The sequence below is a fragment of the Podarcis melisellensis genome, assembly GCF_964234715.1.
Source record: "Podarcis melisellensis genome assembly, chromosome: 16".
NCBI lineage: Eukaryota > Metazoa > Chordata > Lepidosauria > Squamata > Lacertidae > Podarcis > Podarcis melisellensis.
Window position 1 is genome coordinate 5,426,834 of NC_138533.1, and position 18,611 is coordinate 5,445,444.

Genomic DNA, 18,611 nt, shown 5'->3' on the forward strand with positions numbered 1-18,611 from the left:
GAAGGTCGGCGGTTCGAATCCCCATGACAGGGTGAGCTCCCATTGCTCTGTACCAGCTCCTGCCCACCTAGCAGTTCGAAAGCACGTCAAAGTGCAAGTAGATAAATAGGTACCGCTCCGGCGGGAAGGTAAACGGCGTTTCCGTACACTGCTCTGGTTCGCCAGAAGCGGCTTAGTCATGATGGCCACAGGACCCGGAAGCTGTATGCCGGCTCCCTCGGCCAGTAAAGCAAGATGAGCGCCACAACCCCAGAGTCGTCTGCGACTGGACCTAACGGTCAGGGGTCCCTGTACCTTTAGGGTGCCACTGGGCAATTTTTATTTTTTGTTATTTATTAGGAGCTTAAAGTAACCCTTTACCAGCCCCAGGAGGAAAGCTCTGGGCTAGAGTGTCAGACTAGGACCCGGGAGATCTGGGTTCAAATTCCCCCACGTGAAGCTCTCGCAGGGGTGACTGTGGGCCAGTCCTTGCCTTCTCTCAGCCCTGAACCTACCTCACAGAGCTCTCGTGAATATTAAATCAGGTGAGGAGAACCATGGGTTTTGTAGGCAAGGAATGCGTTCTGGAGACTTAGGCCTTGTGGGCCACGAATAAGGAACTAGCTCATGCGATTGGCTAGTGGAGTGGAGCTTTTGGATTGGCCAGATCTGAAATACATACATTCCTGGCCTTCCTGACCAACTCAGACCATCACCCCTGCAGTAACTAGATCAGGCCAAAGGTGTTTTATCCAACCTAGCCTCCTGTTCGCATGGTAGTCAAATACTGTGGTACCTCGGGTTACATACGCTTCAGGTTACAGACTCCACTAACCCAGAAATAGTGCTTCAGGTTAAGAACTTTGCTTCAGGATGAGAACAGAAATCAGTGGGTTTTCTTCAGCAATAATAATACAGTGGTACCTCGGGTTACATACGCTTTAGGTTACAGACTCCACTAACCCAGAAATAGTACCTCGGGCTAAGAACTTTGCTTCAGGATGAGAACAGAAATCGTGCTCCAGTGGTGTGGCGGCAGCGGGAGGCCCCGTTAGCTAAAGTGGTGCTTCAGGTTAAGAACAGTTTTAGGATAAGTACGGACCTCCGGAATGAATTAAGTACTTAACCCGAGGTACCACTGTATCCCAAAGAACCAGATACGAATTCAGATAGACTGCCTCTGGAACTAGGAGCCCACCTTATTCTCTCAGTAGCCAACCAGGTGCCAAGACCTGAGAGCTTATCTCAGAGATAAGGTGTTCCAGGTGCGAAACAGGTTCTTCAGCCACTGACGACCCAAACCAGCCTCTGTTGGGACAGCCTCAAAACTGGGGAGAGTCATTTAAACATGACCCTCATCACACAAATTTCCGCTCCTCCTTTTGAAACCCCAAGGCAGAACCACATAATTGTGAAGTTGGAAGGGACCCATCAGGGTCATCTAGCCCAACCTGCTGCAGCACTGTAAATTCCCCCCCAAAGGGAAAACAAACCACCGTGAGAAGCCATGCCCCTTTCAAATTCCAAAGCCGGAAGTTTAATTTGCTCAAATTACAAAAAGCCAGGCCGGAGTGAACTGTTGAGAAACTCAAGCGATTCCCCAGGAAACATCGATCATCAGCGGAAAAATGGAAGCTCCAAAATGCACACGTGATAATCTCATTTTTTTATATGAGAGCAAGCCAGAACGACACTCCCAAGGAATAGTGCGAAGTGTCCATTGCGGGGAGGGAATCGCAGAATCGTAGAAGACGCTGGCATCTAACCCCAAACCCCTGCGATTGCAGGAGTTGCAGCTATGAACCGGAACACAGGTGTTTCATTTATTCGCTCCAGAAACATGCTCAGATCCGGCCTCTGGTAGCGGAACGCTTCATGCCTGGGGCGTCCCCCCGATCTTCCCGGCCATCTGGGGGTCGTGCTTGGAGCCCCCCAGGCACTCGGGGCTCTGGATGATTTTGGGGTTCTTCTCCCACTGCTGGGGGGTCTTGGCCTGGATGGAGAGGGCGTGGACGGGCCCGGCCAGCTCCTCCTGCAAAATGTCGTTGACCAGGCGGTGGCGGTGGATGAGCGAGAGGCCCTCAAAGCGCCGGCTGGCGACCACCACGCGGAAGTGCGTCTCGGAGCCCCGCGGCACGGCGTGCATGTGGCTGTCGTTGATGATCTCCAGGTGCACGGGCTCCAGGGCTTGTTTCAGTTTGGCCCGGATAGAGGCCTCCACGGGCGTGTTCTCCATGGGTGAGCCGCTCAGCGCTGAATAGCCGGCGGAGAAGATTGGCCGGCGGAGAGCTCGGCGGAGGACCAGCAGGCCCGAGGACAGCATCGAGAGAGGCCTGCAAGAGACAAGGAGGTTCGCTCGTTTCAGTTACGTGTTTGCCGTCTTAAAAAAAGGCACAGCACCAAAGGAAAATGGGCGGGGGGTTCAGTTCACTGCATGTACTGTGTTAAAGGAAAATATAAGAAAAATGATGTACAGGTGGTACTTAGTAAAGGTAAAGGGACCCTTGACCGTTAGGTCCAGTCGTGGCTGACTCTGGGGTTGCGGCGCTCATCTCGCTTTACTGGCTGAGGGAGCCAGGGTACAGCTTCCGGGTCATGCGGCCAGCAGGACTAAACCGCTTCTGGCGAACCAGGGCAGCGCACGGAAACGCTGTTTGCCTTCCTGCCGGAGCGGTACCTATTCATCTACTTGCACTTTGACATGCTTTCGAACTGCTAGGTTGGCAGGAACAGGGACCGAGCAATGGGAGCTCACCCCATCACGGGGATCCGAACCTGTTTTCATAAGACCTGTTTTCAGTCTTAAAAAGGGCACAGCAGAAAAGGAAAACAGGTGGGGAGGGAAGAGGGGAAAAGGTGAGGGAGCTCTGGCACTGTTTCTTAAGTTACAGGGTTCTTGTGATGACTGGCTGAGAGGGAAAGATATCTTTCCCTCTTCTATCATTGAATCTTTATTTTTATCCGCAACTTTGTTTGTTTGTTTTAGCTGGCTTACCACAGCTGTTATAAATGTTGGTGGCAGCAAGGGTTCATGTGATGTGGGGGCTAGGTTTGTTTTGTTTTGAAACCCCCGTAAAAATCCTGCGAATCAGGTTAAGGATGAGGGATAAAAATGAAATGACTGAGATTGCTCAGCAAACTTTGTGGTTCAGCATCCAGAAGCTCAAATGTTTGTCAGGGAAATATGCTTAAGAGATGACGAATGATCCAAACTCTGGATAAGGTGAACTATTAAATCGGGGTGGAAGGGGAACTATCGATACACCCCCTTGAGTTCTTTGGGGATGCAATCGATAAATAAATACAAATAAACAACATATGTGGTTTGTGAAACAGCAAAATGAGAGCCCTCTATGTGGGGTTTAAGTCCTGGAATCCATCTCTTGGGCAAAAAGCCCAGAACTGGAAGAGCGGCTGCTCCCCTGAGCATGTGCAAAGTGCCTTTCCACACATCCCCACACCCCAGAACAAGAAACCAAGCTAAGTTTCCAGGGCAGTCTCCCTCCGAAATTAAAACTCCGGGGTTTCATCCGGACTTGGGGGGTTTGAGAAAGGACGAGGGGGGCGATGATGGCTCTAGCGGGCCGGATGCGAAAACAGAAGGGGGCTTTCTGGAGAGGCGGGCGGTCATTACCGGTGGGAGGTGGCTTGCAGAAACCGAAGCTTTTTTGCAAATAAAGGGGAAGGCGGCGGGGTTGGAATGGTTATTAGTGAGCATGCAAACAAATGATTGGTATGGAATTTTGTCCATGCATTGCAAAAACAAGGGGGGTATTGCTAGTTGAGCGCATTGCAAAATGGGGCGCGAGGTGGCTCCAGTTTACACGCAGTGCAAGAAAAATACAGCCTGTCACTCCCCCCCCCCATCCCGCCCCCAGCATCCCTGCACCCCCGGGGTCCAAACCCCCAAAGCTCCCCCCACCCCACACTCCAAAAACTGTCGCCTCCCCCCACCTGTCCTTCAAGGTAGTGTCTCCAAAGTGCGCTTCCTGCACCGCTGACCTTCTCTCTCCTCGGCTGGGAAGCGTCAACAGCACTACAGTTCCCAGCATGCCTCGGGGCCCTCGCCCCTCCCCGCTTGCTTGCTTCCTCGGTGCATTCTGGGAACTGTAGTTCTTTTTTTGCTCCCGAGGGCAAAAGCGGGTCTTTTAATGCGAAATGGGAAAGGGATCCGAGTTTTTTTCCTCTGCAGAATGTGGGACCTCTGAATGCGCAGGGAGAGTAACACATCCTTACACCCTATAATGCAACAGGACTTGACTTGCACGCTTTATTAGCAAAAATTAATAATAATAATAATAATAATAATAATAATAATAAATTCTGCCCGGATTTTCATTTTTGGGAATATGGCAACCCTAGCTTTAAGATTTTCTTAAATCCGGCATCCCCAAACTCATCCCTCCAGATGTTTTGGGGACTACAATTCCCATCATCCCTGACCACTGGTCCTGTTAGCTAGGGATGATGGGAGTTGTAGTCCCAAAACATCTGGAGGGTCGAGTTTGGGGATGCCTGTCATAAATCTTTGCACATCCCCCCCCCCCAAGAACCCTGAGAACTGTAGTTTAAGGGCGCTGGGAATTGTAGCTCGGCCCGGCCCCGGTAAACTACATTTCCCAGGATTCTGTGAAGGGAGAAGCCGCGTGCTTTTAAGCGTACGGTGTTTTGGAATCAGGCTGCAGTTTGCTACTTTGACCACGGAGTGGCGCAAACTTCTCTCCTGAGAGCCTTTCTGCCACGATATACTGTACAAATAGAGACCTTTCGGAGTTCTGTGTTTAAGAGACGATGGAAGAATATCTGATCCAGGTAGTTAAGATGCATCTTATAGCAAACGCATCCTCGCTTGCGCCATGGTTTGTAAGCACCTTGGGGCAGTGACCTCTCTGCTGCCGGTTTCCCGTCAAACATGTTGGGAGTTAGATTGGCATAAAGTGAGAATCAAGTTGTTGCAATCACTAAGCCAATTGAATGCCCTCATCCATAAATGTCTCGTCTCGTCCCAGATTTTTTTGGAGCCACACTGCTGTCCCACAGGGTAGGACCTGAACCAATAGATTCAATTGTTGCAACAAAGGAGATTTCGACTTAAACCTGAATAACTTTCTGGTGGTGAAAGTGAAAAGGATTGTGGACTCGCCTTTGTTGACGGTTTTTAAGGCGGCCATCTGCCAGATATCCTTTAGCCGCAATTCCTGCGTGGCAGAGGGTTGGACTAGATGACTCGTAGGTGCCCTTCTAACATTACAATTTTAAGCAGTCTGTGTGTGATCAAGAGACATCTAAGGAGACATCTAAAACTGGGCGGCGGCAATTCCTACCAAACCTCTAGTGGCAGGGAGTTCCGCAGGGCGCAGGACCTGCCACGCTAAAGGGTCTTTCCTGTGCAAAGGCTGACCCAAACCTCAGGGGCACTGGGGGGCAGGGAACCAACAGAAAGTTCATTTGAGAGTGAGCGATCGAGGGGGAGCAGAATAAGTCCCCACCTTCCTTCGCCTGGGTCCAATCTGTTAAGGCCTTTGGAAAGCCACAAAGGAGTGCAGCTCTGGGGTTGCGCACCTGGGAGATGGGGAGGGGGGATTTAAACGGCCACACCTGGACAAAGCCACTCCCCTCTGCCCTCTCCGCCATCAAAGGGGTAGGGTGCCCTCTGGCTAACACCTGCCAGGTTATGGATGGAGCGTGAAGTCAAGCCTTTAAGGAATGCACCCTGGGGTGCTCCGTGCACCTAAGCCGCTAATCACCTGTAATTATGTGTTGTGTTCAAAAATCCAGGGGGGAATGACCTTGCCTGGCGGGGCTAAGCTGTTGTGGGAGGTGGGCTGAGCCTTCAGTGGAAGTTGGAGAGGTTGCAGATTAGGGGCAAAATCAGGGGACGATTGTGCCCCGCTGACACCTTTGTTGCCGCAGCAGGGATGGCACCAGAAACAACTTCACGCCAGGCGTTCCACACTCTCCCCCCCTTCAAAATTTTTATTGGTTTTTCCAAATTTTACAACAAACATAAAAAAACAAACATAGATCCTAACTGTAATAATTCCACTTTTGTAAACATTTTTTGTTGACTCAAAATCCCCCTAGCTGAGTTTCATTCACTTAATTCAATTCACTTAATCAATTAACATCTTTCTTTCTTTTCATTTTAACTTTAGATCTATTATTCTATAACATCACATATTTAAAACCTAAGCCAATCTGGTACTTGCAAGTGTTTCTATTTAAATTATCTTAACATATTTAGCTAGATGGGTTTTAAATTTCATCCATTCCTCCTGGTACTCTTCCTCCTTCTGGTCGCGGACTCTTCCGGTCAGATCGGCTAACTTTCTTGGAATTGCCCAAGAAAGATTTTAGATTGTTTTTGTATGCCACAACTGCAGCTAGAATTTTGTTGGCCAGAAATTGGAAATTACAAGAAGTACCAACAGTGGAGGGACGCGGGTGGCGCTGTGGGTTAAACCACAGAGCCTAGGACTTGCCGATCAGAAGGTCGGTGGTTCGAATCCCTGTGAAGGGGTGAGCTTCTGTTGCTCAGTCCCTGCTCCTGCCAACCTAGCAGTTCGAAAAAACGTCAAAGAGCAAGTAGATAAATAGGTACCACTCCAGCGGGAAGGTAAACGGTGTTTCCGTGCGCTGCTCTGGTTCGCCAGAAGCGGCTTAGTCCTGCTGGCCACATGACCCGGAAACTGTACGCCGGCTCCCTCGGCCAGTAAAGCAAGATGAGTGCCACAACCCCAGAGTCGGCCACGACTGGACCTTATGGTTAGGGGTCCCTTTACCTTTACCTTTATTCTCAGAATATACAAGGATGCTTTGAAAGTTGCAGTTTTCTGCTGAAGCTCAGCTATCCCACAACACCCATTTCGCTCTCAGGATGGGGGGGGCACCTTCCCAAAATCCCCTTCTTTCTCCCCTCCATGAAAAGTGGAGAGTACCTTGTGGTATTCTGGAGTAAAACTGGGATTATTCTAGCGGATTGGAACTTGGAACATTTCAAGATCTCCCACGGCAACCCTGTAAGTCCGCCCCATTGTGTCTCCCCCCCCCCCCAGAATTGCTACTCAGAGGTAGACTGCCCGTGAATCTGGGGCTCTGCTTAGCCAACCTATAGTGGCTGCTGATAGACCCATAAACCCCCTTCCACAAATTTGTTTAATTCCCCTTCTTAAAGGCCTTTCACGATCTGTCCACTGGAAGGACAGATCGTGAAGCTGAGGCTCTAATACTTTGGCTACCTCATGAGAAGAGAAGACTCCCTGGAAAAGACCCTGATGTTGGGAAAGATGGAGGGCACAAGGAGAAGGGGACAACGGAGGACGAGATGGTGGGACAGTGTTCTCGAAGCTACCAGCATGAGTTTGACCAAACTGCGGGAGGCAGTGGAAGACAGGAGTGCCTGGCGTGCTCTGGTCCATGGGGTCACAAAGAGTCGAACACGACTAAAAGACTAAACAACAACAACAAAGGCTATTCAAGGCCTGGATTCTGCTGTGTGGTAGGCAGGCATTCAACGGGTGAGCCTTTCCCCCCATTCAGCCCCCCTCCAGGGGAAATTTCCTCTTCTGGATTCCTGCCTGTTGCAAAGCTCTTAAAAGCTCACACTTTTATATTTAAAACCCCAGTTGCAACTTTACAGGTTGAAAAAAACAAACAATAATTGCATTCAATGCAGGCAGGCAGAAATCCAACAGGGCATTGTTTCCTCTTTTTCCTCTTGCCCTGGTTTTGCAATCCTTTGACCATTCGTTGACCTCGGCTTTGGAGACATCCCACCCAAGATCTGTAGGCAGAGTGGGGTCGCTTTGGGTCAGGCCTCTGCTAACAGGCCAGTTCTTCAAAATTATATCGCCTGCCAGAATGTATCAAAGTGGCAGGAGGGCACCCTTGACCCCGAGAGCCTGGGAGGGGAGGGGGTGGAGTGGGGAGAGAGAAAGAGGGCTTTTTAAAAAAAAAATAGAAAAAACCCCCACAACCTTATTTTTGAATGACATTAGTGTTTGCTCTGCCGCCCGGGGTGAAGATGGGAGGTCACCGAAGGGTTAATACGGTGCGTCCTGGTAAATGTTCATTCAGAACTTAAACAACCTTCAGGAAGGGAAGTGGGTCAAGCTGTCCCCCCTCCTCTCCCACCCCACATTTTATTTTATTTTGGATGGGAGGGAAGTGGGTCGAGGACGGGATCATTATGGCAAGATGGCGAGCTTCTCAAAGTTGTTGTGGAATTTTTCGGAGGGGGAGGCATAAGAATACAATAGGATGAGCCGGCTGGATCAGGCCAATAGCTCATCGAGTAATCATCATCATCATCATCATCATCATCATCAAACCTTTTATTGGCATCACATCCAAACATCCAAAACAAATCAGTACAGAATTACCACTTCCCTAGTGGCACAAAACATTTGCTAAAAGAATGGAGGCAGAGCAGTCTATCGTCATATCTCTAGGTCTCCAGGGAGATCAGACGACTGCAGTGTATTTTGACGACAAAAAAAACCAAATAGAGATATTTAGCCACTAACTTGGTGGGCTCCTGATCGTTCCCCAGTAATAGAAAATGTATGACCTCTGACTCTGGTTTCCATTTGGGGATACAGAGTTGATCTAGAAATTGCTGATGGAAACCAGCATATTGTTGTTGTTGTTTAGTCGTTTAGTCGTGTCCGACTCTTCATGACCCCATGGACCAGAGCACGCCAGGCACTCCTGTCTTCCACTGCCTCCCGCAGTTTGGTCAAACTCATGCTGGTAGCTTCGAGAACACTGTCCAACCATCTCGTCCTCCGTCGTCCCCTTCTCCTTGTGCCCTCCATCTTTCCCAACATCAGGGTCTTTTCCAGGGAGTCTTCTCTTCTCCTGAGGTGGCCAAAGTCTTGGAGCCTCAGCTTCAGTATCTGTCCTTCCAGTGAGCACTCAGGGCTAATTTCCTTCAGAATGGAGAGGTTTGATCTTCTTGCAGTCCATGGGACTCTCAAGAGTCTCCTCCAGCATCATAATTCAAAAGCATCCCTTCTTCGGCGATCAGCCTTCTTGATGGTCCAGCTTTCACTTCCATACAGATCAGCATATAGTTTACAATTAAGAACCATTTGTTGTAAGGGTTTCCACCAGGTGGTCTTCACATGGGCAAGTTATTTCTCCTTCCACCCTGGCTGAGAACCTTCCCCAAAGGAGGTTTGATGGATTTGAATTAAACCTGGCCAGTGGAAATGCCCTTCTTTCTTGAGGGTTAAGCAGAAATTCAAGGTAATTATGGTTAATTTCACAACTCTGCATGTCTATGATCCTAGGTTCCAGCTTGTCAACCTCCATCTTCAATTGAGACGCCCAGAACTGGACACAGTATTCCAGGTGTGGGTCTGACCAAGGCAATATAAGAGGCGTACTGTCTCTTCCCTTGACTGGGGCGCTAGACTCCTGTTGACGCAGCCTAGAAGAGTGTTAGCTTTTTTTTTTTTGCTGCTGCGTCACACTGTTGACTGCAAGTGAAAATTAAGAAATGAGCTTTCAGACTGATTTGGCAACATCCCTTGCAAGGACTTCCCAGTGATTCGGCACTTGTTGCAAACTCCAGCCTGCACCTTCCGCTTGGTCCGGCCCTCAGCTGGTTCTTCGGCCCCCTTCCCCTCCCTTCCCCCGCTTCTCGCACTCATCCAGCAAAGGCAATTGAATCTGACATGACGCCTGAGCCTCCCGGTTTAATCCTGGGTTATGTTTCCCTCCAGTGACCACGCTGGCAGAGATTAGCTGAGGGGCTCAGGGAAAAAACAAAACCCAAACACCTCTCTGTTCGTCCAGGGGCTCTTTATTAAAGAGGCGTTGTCGTGGGAGAGGAATTCGCCAGTAGGAACAGGCGGATCCATCAGTTTCAGGTTATCTCAGCTCCTCCTCCACATCAGCTTTCAATTCCTTCTTGACAAAATGCTTGCGAAGGTTCGTCGGGTACATTAGCGTGAATTTCCTCCTGTTTATTTATTGCATTTACAATTTAGCCTAAAGCCACAGATTTTTATTATTTATATAGTTATATATTCAGTGCTTTTTGTGTGTGGGGGTGTACACAGGGGTAAGCATACCCCTAAACATTTTGTGAATTTTTGTACTTTTGTCCATTTACTGTATTTATTTTTCCTGATTTGAACTATAAAATGGTGGTTTTCTTGAGTCAAAACCCCTAAACATTTTTAGGAAAAAAGCACTGTCGAGTGGTACCTCGGGTTACATACGCTTCCGGTTACAGACTCCGCTAACCCAGAAATATTACCTCGGGTTAAGAACTTTGCTTCAGGATGTGAACAGAAATCGCGTGACGGCGGCAGTAAGAGGCCCCATTAGCTAAAGTGGTGCTTCAGGTTAAGAACAGTTTCAGGTTAAGAATGGACCTCCGGAACGAATATAAGTACTTAACCCAAGGTACCACTGTACAGTCATACCTCGGGTTGAAGTAGCTTTGGGTTAAGCATTTTCGGGTTGCGCACCATGGCGACCCGGAAGTAACGGAGCGCGTTACTTCCGGGTTTTGCTGCTTGCGCATGCGCAGACGTGGCGAATCGCAACCCGCAGAGGCAGGTTCAGGATGCGAATGGGGCTCTGGAACGGATCCCATTCGCATCTAGAGGTACCACTGTATATATTTATGTGAAGCACTGCACACACACACACACACACACACACACGTCTGTTTCTGGTCTGAAATGAGTTTTAACAGCAGAAGAGCTGCTGGACCACTGCATCTGGTAGCCTAGCACAGTCTGCCTGCGTAGTTCCTACAGTGGTCAAATGCCCCAAAGAACCTAGGTATCCAGATAGGCTGCCCCTGGAGCTGGAGGTTCCATAAGGACATCGGACGAGCCTGGCTGCTGGGTCAGGCCCGAGGGGCCCCATCCACCACAGCCTCTTGTTCTCACAGTGGCCAACCAGGTCCCCCAATCCCGCAAGCAGGTCCTGAGTTCAAAAGCAGCACCCATGCAACTTTCCAGCAACTGATCTATATTCCTCAGCAGAGGGAGAACATCTTTGCTCCCATGATGCATTCCAGGCCCTTTTCTTAAGGCTGTGAGGTTCCGGTACCCAAATCTCAGACGCCTGAGTCCTTCTGGACGTGGCTGCAGGGTTGGTGTGTGTGTGTGTGTGTTGTCGTCCCACTTTGCTCTCAACTTGATTCTTGAACTTTCTTGCAGGCTGTATCAGCCCCAAAGAGCACACTCCGGTGGTGTTTCGGAGCCCTGTGGGCAACGCCCCCAAACAACTTGGCGCTTTTCAGCTCGCTGCTCCTCTACCGCCTCCCCTTTGGCCACATGACCCCCTTCCTCCCCCCCTCCTCTGCAAAATAACTTTTCCTTGTTTTTCGATTTCCAAACAAGACATTCCCTTGTCCCGTCCTGCTCGCCTCTGTTCCCCAGCAAAGGTCGCAACCTCCTTTGCCCTCTGCGTGACACGTTCGGTCACGCCTTTGCAGCATTCCAGAAAACTGACATTCCGGATTCCCCAGAGAGAAGCCGAGAGAGAGAGAGAGAGAGAGAGAGAGAGAGAGAGAGGGAGGGAGAGGGGGGTGTCTTCCCCCCAACCCCTAACTAGGCAAGCCTCCTTCACCATCACATTGGCAAATGCAATATTCAGAGAGAGAAATCAACCCCAAATTAGGAGCATTTCTTCTTCTTCTAGGCCTTGTTTTCTGGGGGGCGAGGATTTGGTGGTGATTTTTTTTAATTGCAAACTTTATTGAATTAAAACAACAACAACAAAGGCCAAGAATAAAGCGTCTTCTAGGAAAAATGCAGATGCAAAGTCTTATATGTAGTCAGTCATCCACATGACATTGAAACTGACTAAGGAAATCTCTGATATTGCAGATTAAGTCCATACCCAAAGGATACGCTTCAATCTCTAGAGTGTTAAAATAATTTCTCCTTATTGGCTGCTGCGACTGAGAAGGAAGGGAGATTACAGTGGTACCTTGGGTTACATATGCTTCAGGTTACATATGCTACAGATTACAGACTCCGCTAACCCAGAAATAGTACCTCAGGTTAAGAACTTTGCTTTAGGATGAGAACAAACCCATCTTCCTTTGTTTTTCCTCTGATCACGGTCCGATGGTGAGTTAAGTGCCTCCATAAGTACTATATTCCACTTATATCTAGAGCATTAAGATAATTTCTCTTTAGCGGCTGCTGTGACTGAGAAAGAAGGGAGATTACTGTGCTATGGTTAATAAACTGATATAAATTGAGAAATGGAGTGTTGAATTTGACCGGGTACCGAGGAAACAGAGAATTGAAATAAAGGCATCAGAACAGTGGTCCAAGAAGGCATTGCCATATCAGTTAGCTTCAGTTCTCTCTCATTTTTCCACTTTTCTGTTCAGTTTTCTGCATTCCCACCACAATTTGCGGTTATTATTAAAGTCTCTGTGAAAATCCATCAGCATTCGGGTACCACTTTCCTCTAACATACAAAGGTTTATATTGATCTTATTTCTATTTACAGTATTTCTAAGCTGCTCTTCCTTGAAAGTTTTCAACATCAGAGCAGGGAACAAAGCAATAACAAACAAACAGAGAGAGAAACAATGTGCAAAAATGACAAAATTGTTATAAACAGGACCGATAAACAACTAAGAAGCAAAATCCCAATGCGACTTAATAGTTCCAATTTAACAAAGTTCCAAGTTTATGCAATTTTGCTTGTTTTTGACATTTCTGAAAAGCAAATTTTTGAAAAGCAAGTAACTGCATTTTTAAGAAAGCTTCCACAGAGTGCATTTTCCAGGCCACATTCACAGCCTGCATTTAATAAACCATGCTGCCACTTTAAACAGTCACGGCTTCCCCAAAGTCTCCTGGGAGTTAGAGTATCTTCAGGGTGCTGAGAGTTATTTTGGAGATCCCTATTCCTTTCACAGACCTATAATTCTCAGAGGGGTTTAGCAAGCAATCCCTTTTCACAGGGAGCTCTGGGAATTGTAGTTCTGGGGAGCAAGGGATAGAGAGGGTCTCCTAACAAATCTCAGAAGTCTTGAACTACAACTCCCAGAATCCTTTGGGGGGAAGAAGCGAGGGCCGTTTAAAGTAGTATCACAGTGCTTTGAATGGATGGTGACAATGCGGCCAAAATTTACACCTTTAGGGAGTGCTGGGAAGGTGGGAAAGATTTGAACTCGAGGGACCGATTGTCTCAGTGTGAGACAGCTTTGCATTTAGTTCAGCCCATGAGGACTAGAAACTTAGATTTTTTAGTGGAATGGCTTGTATCAGCCCTCCCGCGTGGTTGTTGCTCGTTGGCTTGGATGTAGCAGTCAAACCGAGCGAGGTAGGAGTCCCATGATTTAGAGTCTGGCGCAAACGGCGGTAGAGGCACAAGTGAAGCCATGATTCCATTGCCGGCATAGAGGGCGATGGATGGAACACAGTGCTCTAGCCAGAACGGTCAGCTCTGAATTGGTTCTGTTCAGTGATTTCGCTCGGTGTTTCAGTTCAGTGATTCGGCTCATCTCAGAGAGTGGGCGCATCTTGCTGTGCTCTGATGTCCATCAATCCCATCCTCTTTGTCAGTGTTAAGTTGTGGGTGAACATATCAGACGACACAGCGATTCTTCTTGTTTATTCACAGGCCAGAACAGAACTGAACTGAAGGGTTCAGCCAGCCTGCTTATATAGAGCTCCAGTACAACGTAACTGTAACAACTTTCTGTAGCTATCCAATCACTGAACGTCGCTTTCGATCCCTTATTTGCATATGTGGACCTGAACTGTCTACAGTATCCCCCTGCTGGCCCAGGGTGAGAACTTCAGTACATAACAGAATGGATGGTGTTAATGCTGCCTCCTCTGGGAGTGCTGGGAAAAGATTTGAACTCGAAGGACCGATTGCCTCAGTGTGAGACAGCTTTGCATTTAGTTCAGCCCATGAGGACCAGAAGCTTAGATTTTTTTTAGTGGGATGGCTTGTATCAGCCCTCCTGCCTGGCTGTTGGCAGATCACCACCAACAATCAAACATACACGCAGAGAGAGAGCTGTACCGCTCTAAGGGGAGCTGGCTTGGAGAAATCGCTTTCCCAAGCTCTGATTGATGACCAGGCCACCTGTCCGTGGAAATCTCTGCTCAGCCGACATTTTAAAACAGCCCCTCGCTTGCCTCTGACCTCACCTGTTCCGGGTGGTCTTTCGAGGGTCACCGAGGGCGTACCTAGAGGCGAAGAGGTCAGAGGGGGCAGTTTCTGGAAAGATGCCTTTTTCTCCTGCTCCCCACAACCTCCCAGCCTCTTCCAAGACAGCTGAGGAGCTCCTCGTTTTAAAAATATCATGTAAGGGCCTGCCAAATATTTCCCCCTCTCTCGGAGAGTGAAAATCAAGGAAATCTTAATTTGTCTGTGTGGCTGCATTGCAGATTTGAGACGCATTCAGGCCATTTTTAACCAAGGCATGTCTTGTGTAGGACTTCGTTTCTGGGCCAGTTCTTCAGGGTGACAGGTACCTCTGAGCATGCGCAGAGTGCCCCTCCGCCAGTTATTTACTTAGCTTGTAAAAATGCTCGATATGAGTCCCCTGAGCAGTTCGCAACTCTAAAACCTTCATTAAAAACCAATAAAAGAGAGTTTAAATATAAACAAAACCTGCAATTTTAAGATATTGATGCAGAATTAAATGGCATGTTAAAAGTGTGTGTGTGATTGACAGCTTCTAGATCAGGGATGGTGATAACACACACAGACATTTCAGGACCAGGAAGTAAATGTGGCCCTCCAGACCTCCCTATCAGGCCCTTGGAACTCTTCTCAGGCCACACCCACTCCCCTAGGCCACGCCTCCTCTCCCCAAGCCACTCCTTAAGCCAGCCCCTCTTCAGTGTTTTTTGATTGCCCTGAACACATGCTTGGTAAAATGTAAAGGTTGCCATGTGCCCGTAATTTCAGAAATCGGTGGAAATCGCTGAGATGTCTGGAGAAATCTAGACGCGTGTAGATTTTGGCGAATTTCCTTGAAAACAGCTCAAACAGCTTTGCCAAAAACAAAAGAAAACTCAACGAGCTTGGTTTTCACGTTCTGAAATATGGCAACCCTATGATAAATGAGATTTGTATATTGTCCTTCATCCAAAGATTGGAGGGCAGTTTGCAACATAAAAATACAAAATTCATAATAAAAGAAAAGCAAACCCATAAACCCCATCCCCCATGAACACAGTTTAAAACACCATAGATTTTTTTAATCGGCCAAAGATCTGGGAGAAGAGGAATGTTTTTACCTGCCCCCTAAAGATATTCAAAGAGCATCGCACCAGCAGGGAGCCACTGCAGAGAAGGCCCTGTCTTTGCATTGCCTTCCTCCGCACCACTTACCTGAATGGAGAACAGAGAGGGGCGTATTTCATCTTCTGTACACAAGACAAACTTCACAACCCCGCACCCTTTTCCTTTGCTCCCCCCGCCAAGCTGCCCAGAAGGGAATGTGGTCTGCTCCCCCAGCAGTCGCCGTTCTAGCCAATGAAAGCTGCCTTTCAACTTTGTAACAGGTGTGATTTGCCCTAACCCTAACCCTAACCTTTAAAGCCCTAAGCAGCCTTGGCCCAGTAGACCTGAAGAAGCGTCTCCACCCCAATTGTTCTGCTGAGGTCCAGCGCAGAGGGCCTTCTGGTGGTTCCCTCATTGCAAGAAGCAAAGCTACAGGGAACCAGGCAGAGGGCCTTCTCGGTGGTGGCACCCGCCCTCTGGAATGCCCTCCCACCAGATATCAAAGAGATAAACAACTACCTAACATTCAGAAGATGTCTGAAGGCAGCCCTGTTTGGGGAAGTTTTTAATGTGTGACATTTTTGTGTGTTTTTGGTCTTTGTTGGAAGCTGCCCAGAGTGGCTGGAGAAACCCAGCCAGATGAGTGGGGTACAAATAATAAATTATTACAGTGGTAAAGTGGAACCTTGATTCGTTCTGGAGGTTCATTCTTAACCTGAAACTGTTCTTAACCTGAAGCACCACTTTAGCTAATGGGGCCTCCTGCTGCCGCCGCACCGCTGGAGCACAATTTCTGTTCTCATCCTGAAGCAGAGTTCTTAACCTGAAGCACTATTTCTGGGTTAGCGGAGTCTGTAACCGGAAGCATATGTAACCTGAGGTACCACTGTATTATTATTGCTGAAGAAAACCCACTGCTCGACCCTGCTCTCCGATGAGGGCTAGAACCTTGATGCTTTCTGCCTAAACTCTCTGGCTCCGCTCCCTCCCAACTGGTGGCCTCCCTCCTTGTGGCCGGAGACGACAGCTGTGCCGAAAAATGTGCTGTGCGCAGTTCCCCGTCTTTTTCTCAGGGCCTCAAATCCCAGTTGGGCTAACCTCCTGAGACCTCTCCTTGCGGAAGGCAGGCAGCCAGCCAGCAAGGGGTTAAGAGTAGGATGATGTTCCCAAACAATACTGGGGGGGGGTGCAAGGAGGTGGCAGCAGTGTTGGGGGGGGGAGCGAGACCTCCCTCCCTCCAGACTCTTCTTGGGCCTCCAGACTCGAAAAAACAAGAACACAAGGTCAACACAGGAACTTATTAATCTGCCTGCGTGACGCCAGGCCTGGCCATAATTTTACGCGGATAATTAACTCCTTCCCGGACGAGGAAACGGGAGGGTCGCGTGTCACCCGGACCCGGCTCTTTCGCGCGGACGTGGCCGCGGCTGGACGGAGCCGCTTTCTCGCCTTCGCTTCCTGGATTCCCAGGCCACAGGCGGTGGCTCCCCTGTTGCTCCGACTCCATCTGGGACATGGGAACTGTAGGGTCCCCCAAAGGGCATTTAGTTCAACCCCCTGCTGCAGTGCAGGGATCACAAGCTAAATAAGTCCTGGTAGCGCTATGGATTAAACCACAGAGCCTAGGACTTGCCGATCAGAAGGTCGGTGGTTTGAATCCCTGCGACAGGGTGAGCTCCCGTTGCTCAGTCCCTGCTCCTGCCAACCTAGCAGTTTGAAAGCACGTCAAAGTGCAAGTAGATAAATAGGTACCACTGCGGCGGGAAGGTAAACAGTGTTTCCATGCGCTGCTCTGATTCGCCAGAAGCGGTTTAGTCATGCTGGCCACATGACCTGGAAGTTGTACGCCGGCTCCCTCGGCCAATAAAGCGAGATGAGCGCCGCAACCCCAGAGTCGTCCACGACTGGACCTAACGATCAGGGGTCCCTTTACCCTTTACCTTTAGATGGCCACACAGCTGCTGATTTAAAAACTCCAGTGGCGGAGAGTTCCAAGGTCAGAGAATCTTGGAGCCAGAATCTAGGCTAGCCCCTTGCAATGCAGGAACCACAGTTAGGAATCCGAGGCTCCTGGGGTATTTTTTTGGGGTGTGTTTGTTTGTTCCTTTACCTTCTTCCAGGGGTTCCAGGTACAAAACGAAGGGAGCTTCCCTTCCGCTCCATCGCTACGGAGTCTGCTATGTGGAAAGGTTGCAGCAGATGGAGATATTGAGGTTAGAGAAAAGACGCCATTACATAAAATGATACAGGCCGTCTTCCTCTCTCTCCTAACTCCAATGAAGCTGAATGCTGGAAGAGTTCTGATTGTGGCAAAATGGAAGAGTAATGAAATCCCCTCTACACAAGATTGGATCCAAAAGCTGAGAGAATATGCCGGATTAGACGGTCTATCAGAAAAAAGAAAGAATAAACCAAAACAGGAATTTGTCTCAAAACGGGAGGTTTTCAAAGAATATCTGAAAAATAAATATAGTAGTTTAAATTCTGTTGCAGCATTCGAGGAACTTCAGTAATGGTTGCAAGGTAGATATAAGAAATTATATATATTAAGAAAAAGTTAAATTATGTTAAACTTTTATGTTAATTATTAGCAATAAGTAATATGAAATCGAAATATGGAATAGATGGGAGGTTGGGTCTTTAGTGTTAAGACCAATTTTTGTTTTATTGTTTGTCAAGAAAATTATGTGTCCATGGTTATTCCTGTGTGTAATTTGGTATTTGTGTTTTTTTCTTTTTTCTTGCTGTATCAACAAAACAAAACAAAATGAAAACAAAATGAAAAAGAAGCTGAATGCTGGGAGACTCAGGACAAAGACAAGAAACTCTGTCGTCATGCGGTGCATTGTTAACCTGTGGAACTCCCTCCCACATGAGGCAGCCATGGCCAAGTGGCTTTAAAAGAGGATTGGACAAGTTCATGGAGGAGGAGGAGAGGGCTATTGGCTGTGCTCTGCCCTATACATTTGAGGGCAGCAATGCTTTGGAATGATGTATGGAAGTGAGAGCTGGACCATAAAGAAGGCTGATCGCCCAAGAATGGATGCTTTTGAATTCTGGTGCTGGAGGAGACTCTGGAGAGTCCCATGGACTGCAAGAAGAGCAAACCTCTCCATTCTGAAGGAAATCAGCCCTGAGTGCTCACTGGAAGGACAGATCCTGAAGCTGAGACTCCAATACTTTGGCCACCTCATGAGAAGAGAAGACTCCCTGGAAAAGACCCTGATGTTGGGGAAGATGGAGGGCACAAGGAGAAGGGGACGACGGAGGACGAGATGGGTGGACACTGTTCTTGAAGAGACCAACATGAGTTTGACCAAACTGCGGGAGGCAGTGGAAGACAGGAGGGCCTGGCGTGCTCTGGCCCAGGGGGTCTCGAAGAGTCGGACACGACT

At 48.5% G+C, this 18,611-nt stretch overlaps 1 protein-coding gene and 1 long non-coding RNA gene across 3 annotated transcripts in view; both read right to left on the bottom strand.

Annotated features, from left to right (window-relative positions):
* LOC309358751 overlaps positions 1-18,611 on the bottom strand; it is a 129,329-nt gene that overhangs the window by 87,996 nt on the left and 22,722 nt on the right. The window lies entirely within an intron of this gene.
* BOLA1 (bolA family member 1) lies at positions 1,631-4,069 on the bottom strand. 2 transcript variants are annotated; one of them, XM_081892694.1, is made up of 2 exons: positions 3,982-4,069; positions 1,631-2,312 (listed from the first exon to the last, which is right to left on the bottom strand). In XM_081892694.1, the coding sequence occupies exons 1-2, from the start codon at positions 4,029-4,031 to the stop codon at positions 1,853-1,855; spliced, it is 510 nt and encodes a 169-aa protein (XP_081748820.1). In that variant the 5' UTR covers positions 4,032-4,069; the 3' UTR covers positions 1,631-1,852. The 2 variants fall into 2 exon arrangements, with proteins under 2 accessions (XP_081748820.1, XP_081748819.1); XM_081892693.1 differs by having other exon boundaries at positions 3,934-4,069.

What these genes read in the sequence shown, in the direction of transcription:
- BOLA1 (XM_081892693.1), bottom strand. Translation starts at nt 4,031, where the DNA reads ATGCTGGGAACTGTAGTGCTGTTGACGCTTCCCAGCCGAGGAGAGAGA. An exon ending in GACACTACCTTGAAGGACAG is followed by an intron (nt 2,313 to 3,933) that starts GTGGGGGGAGGC and finishes TGTCTCTTGCAG; the next exon opens with GCCTCTCTCGATGCTGTCCT.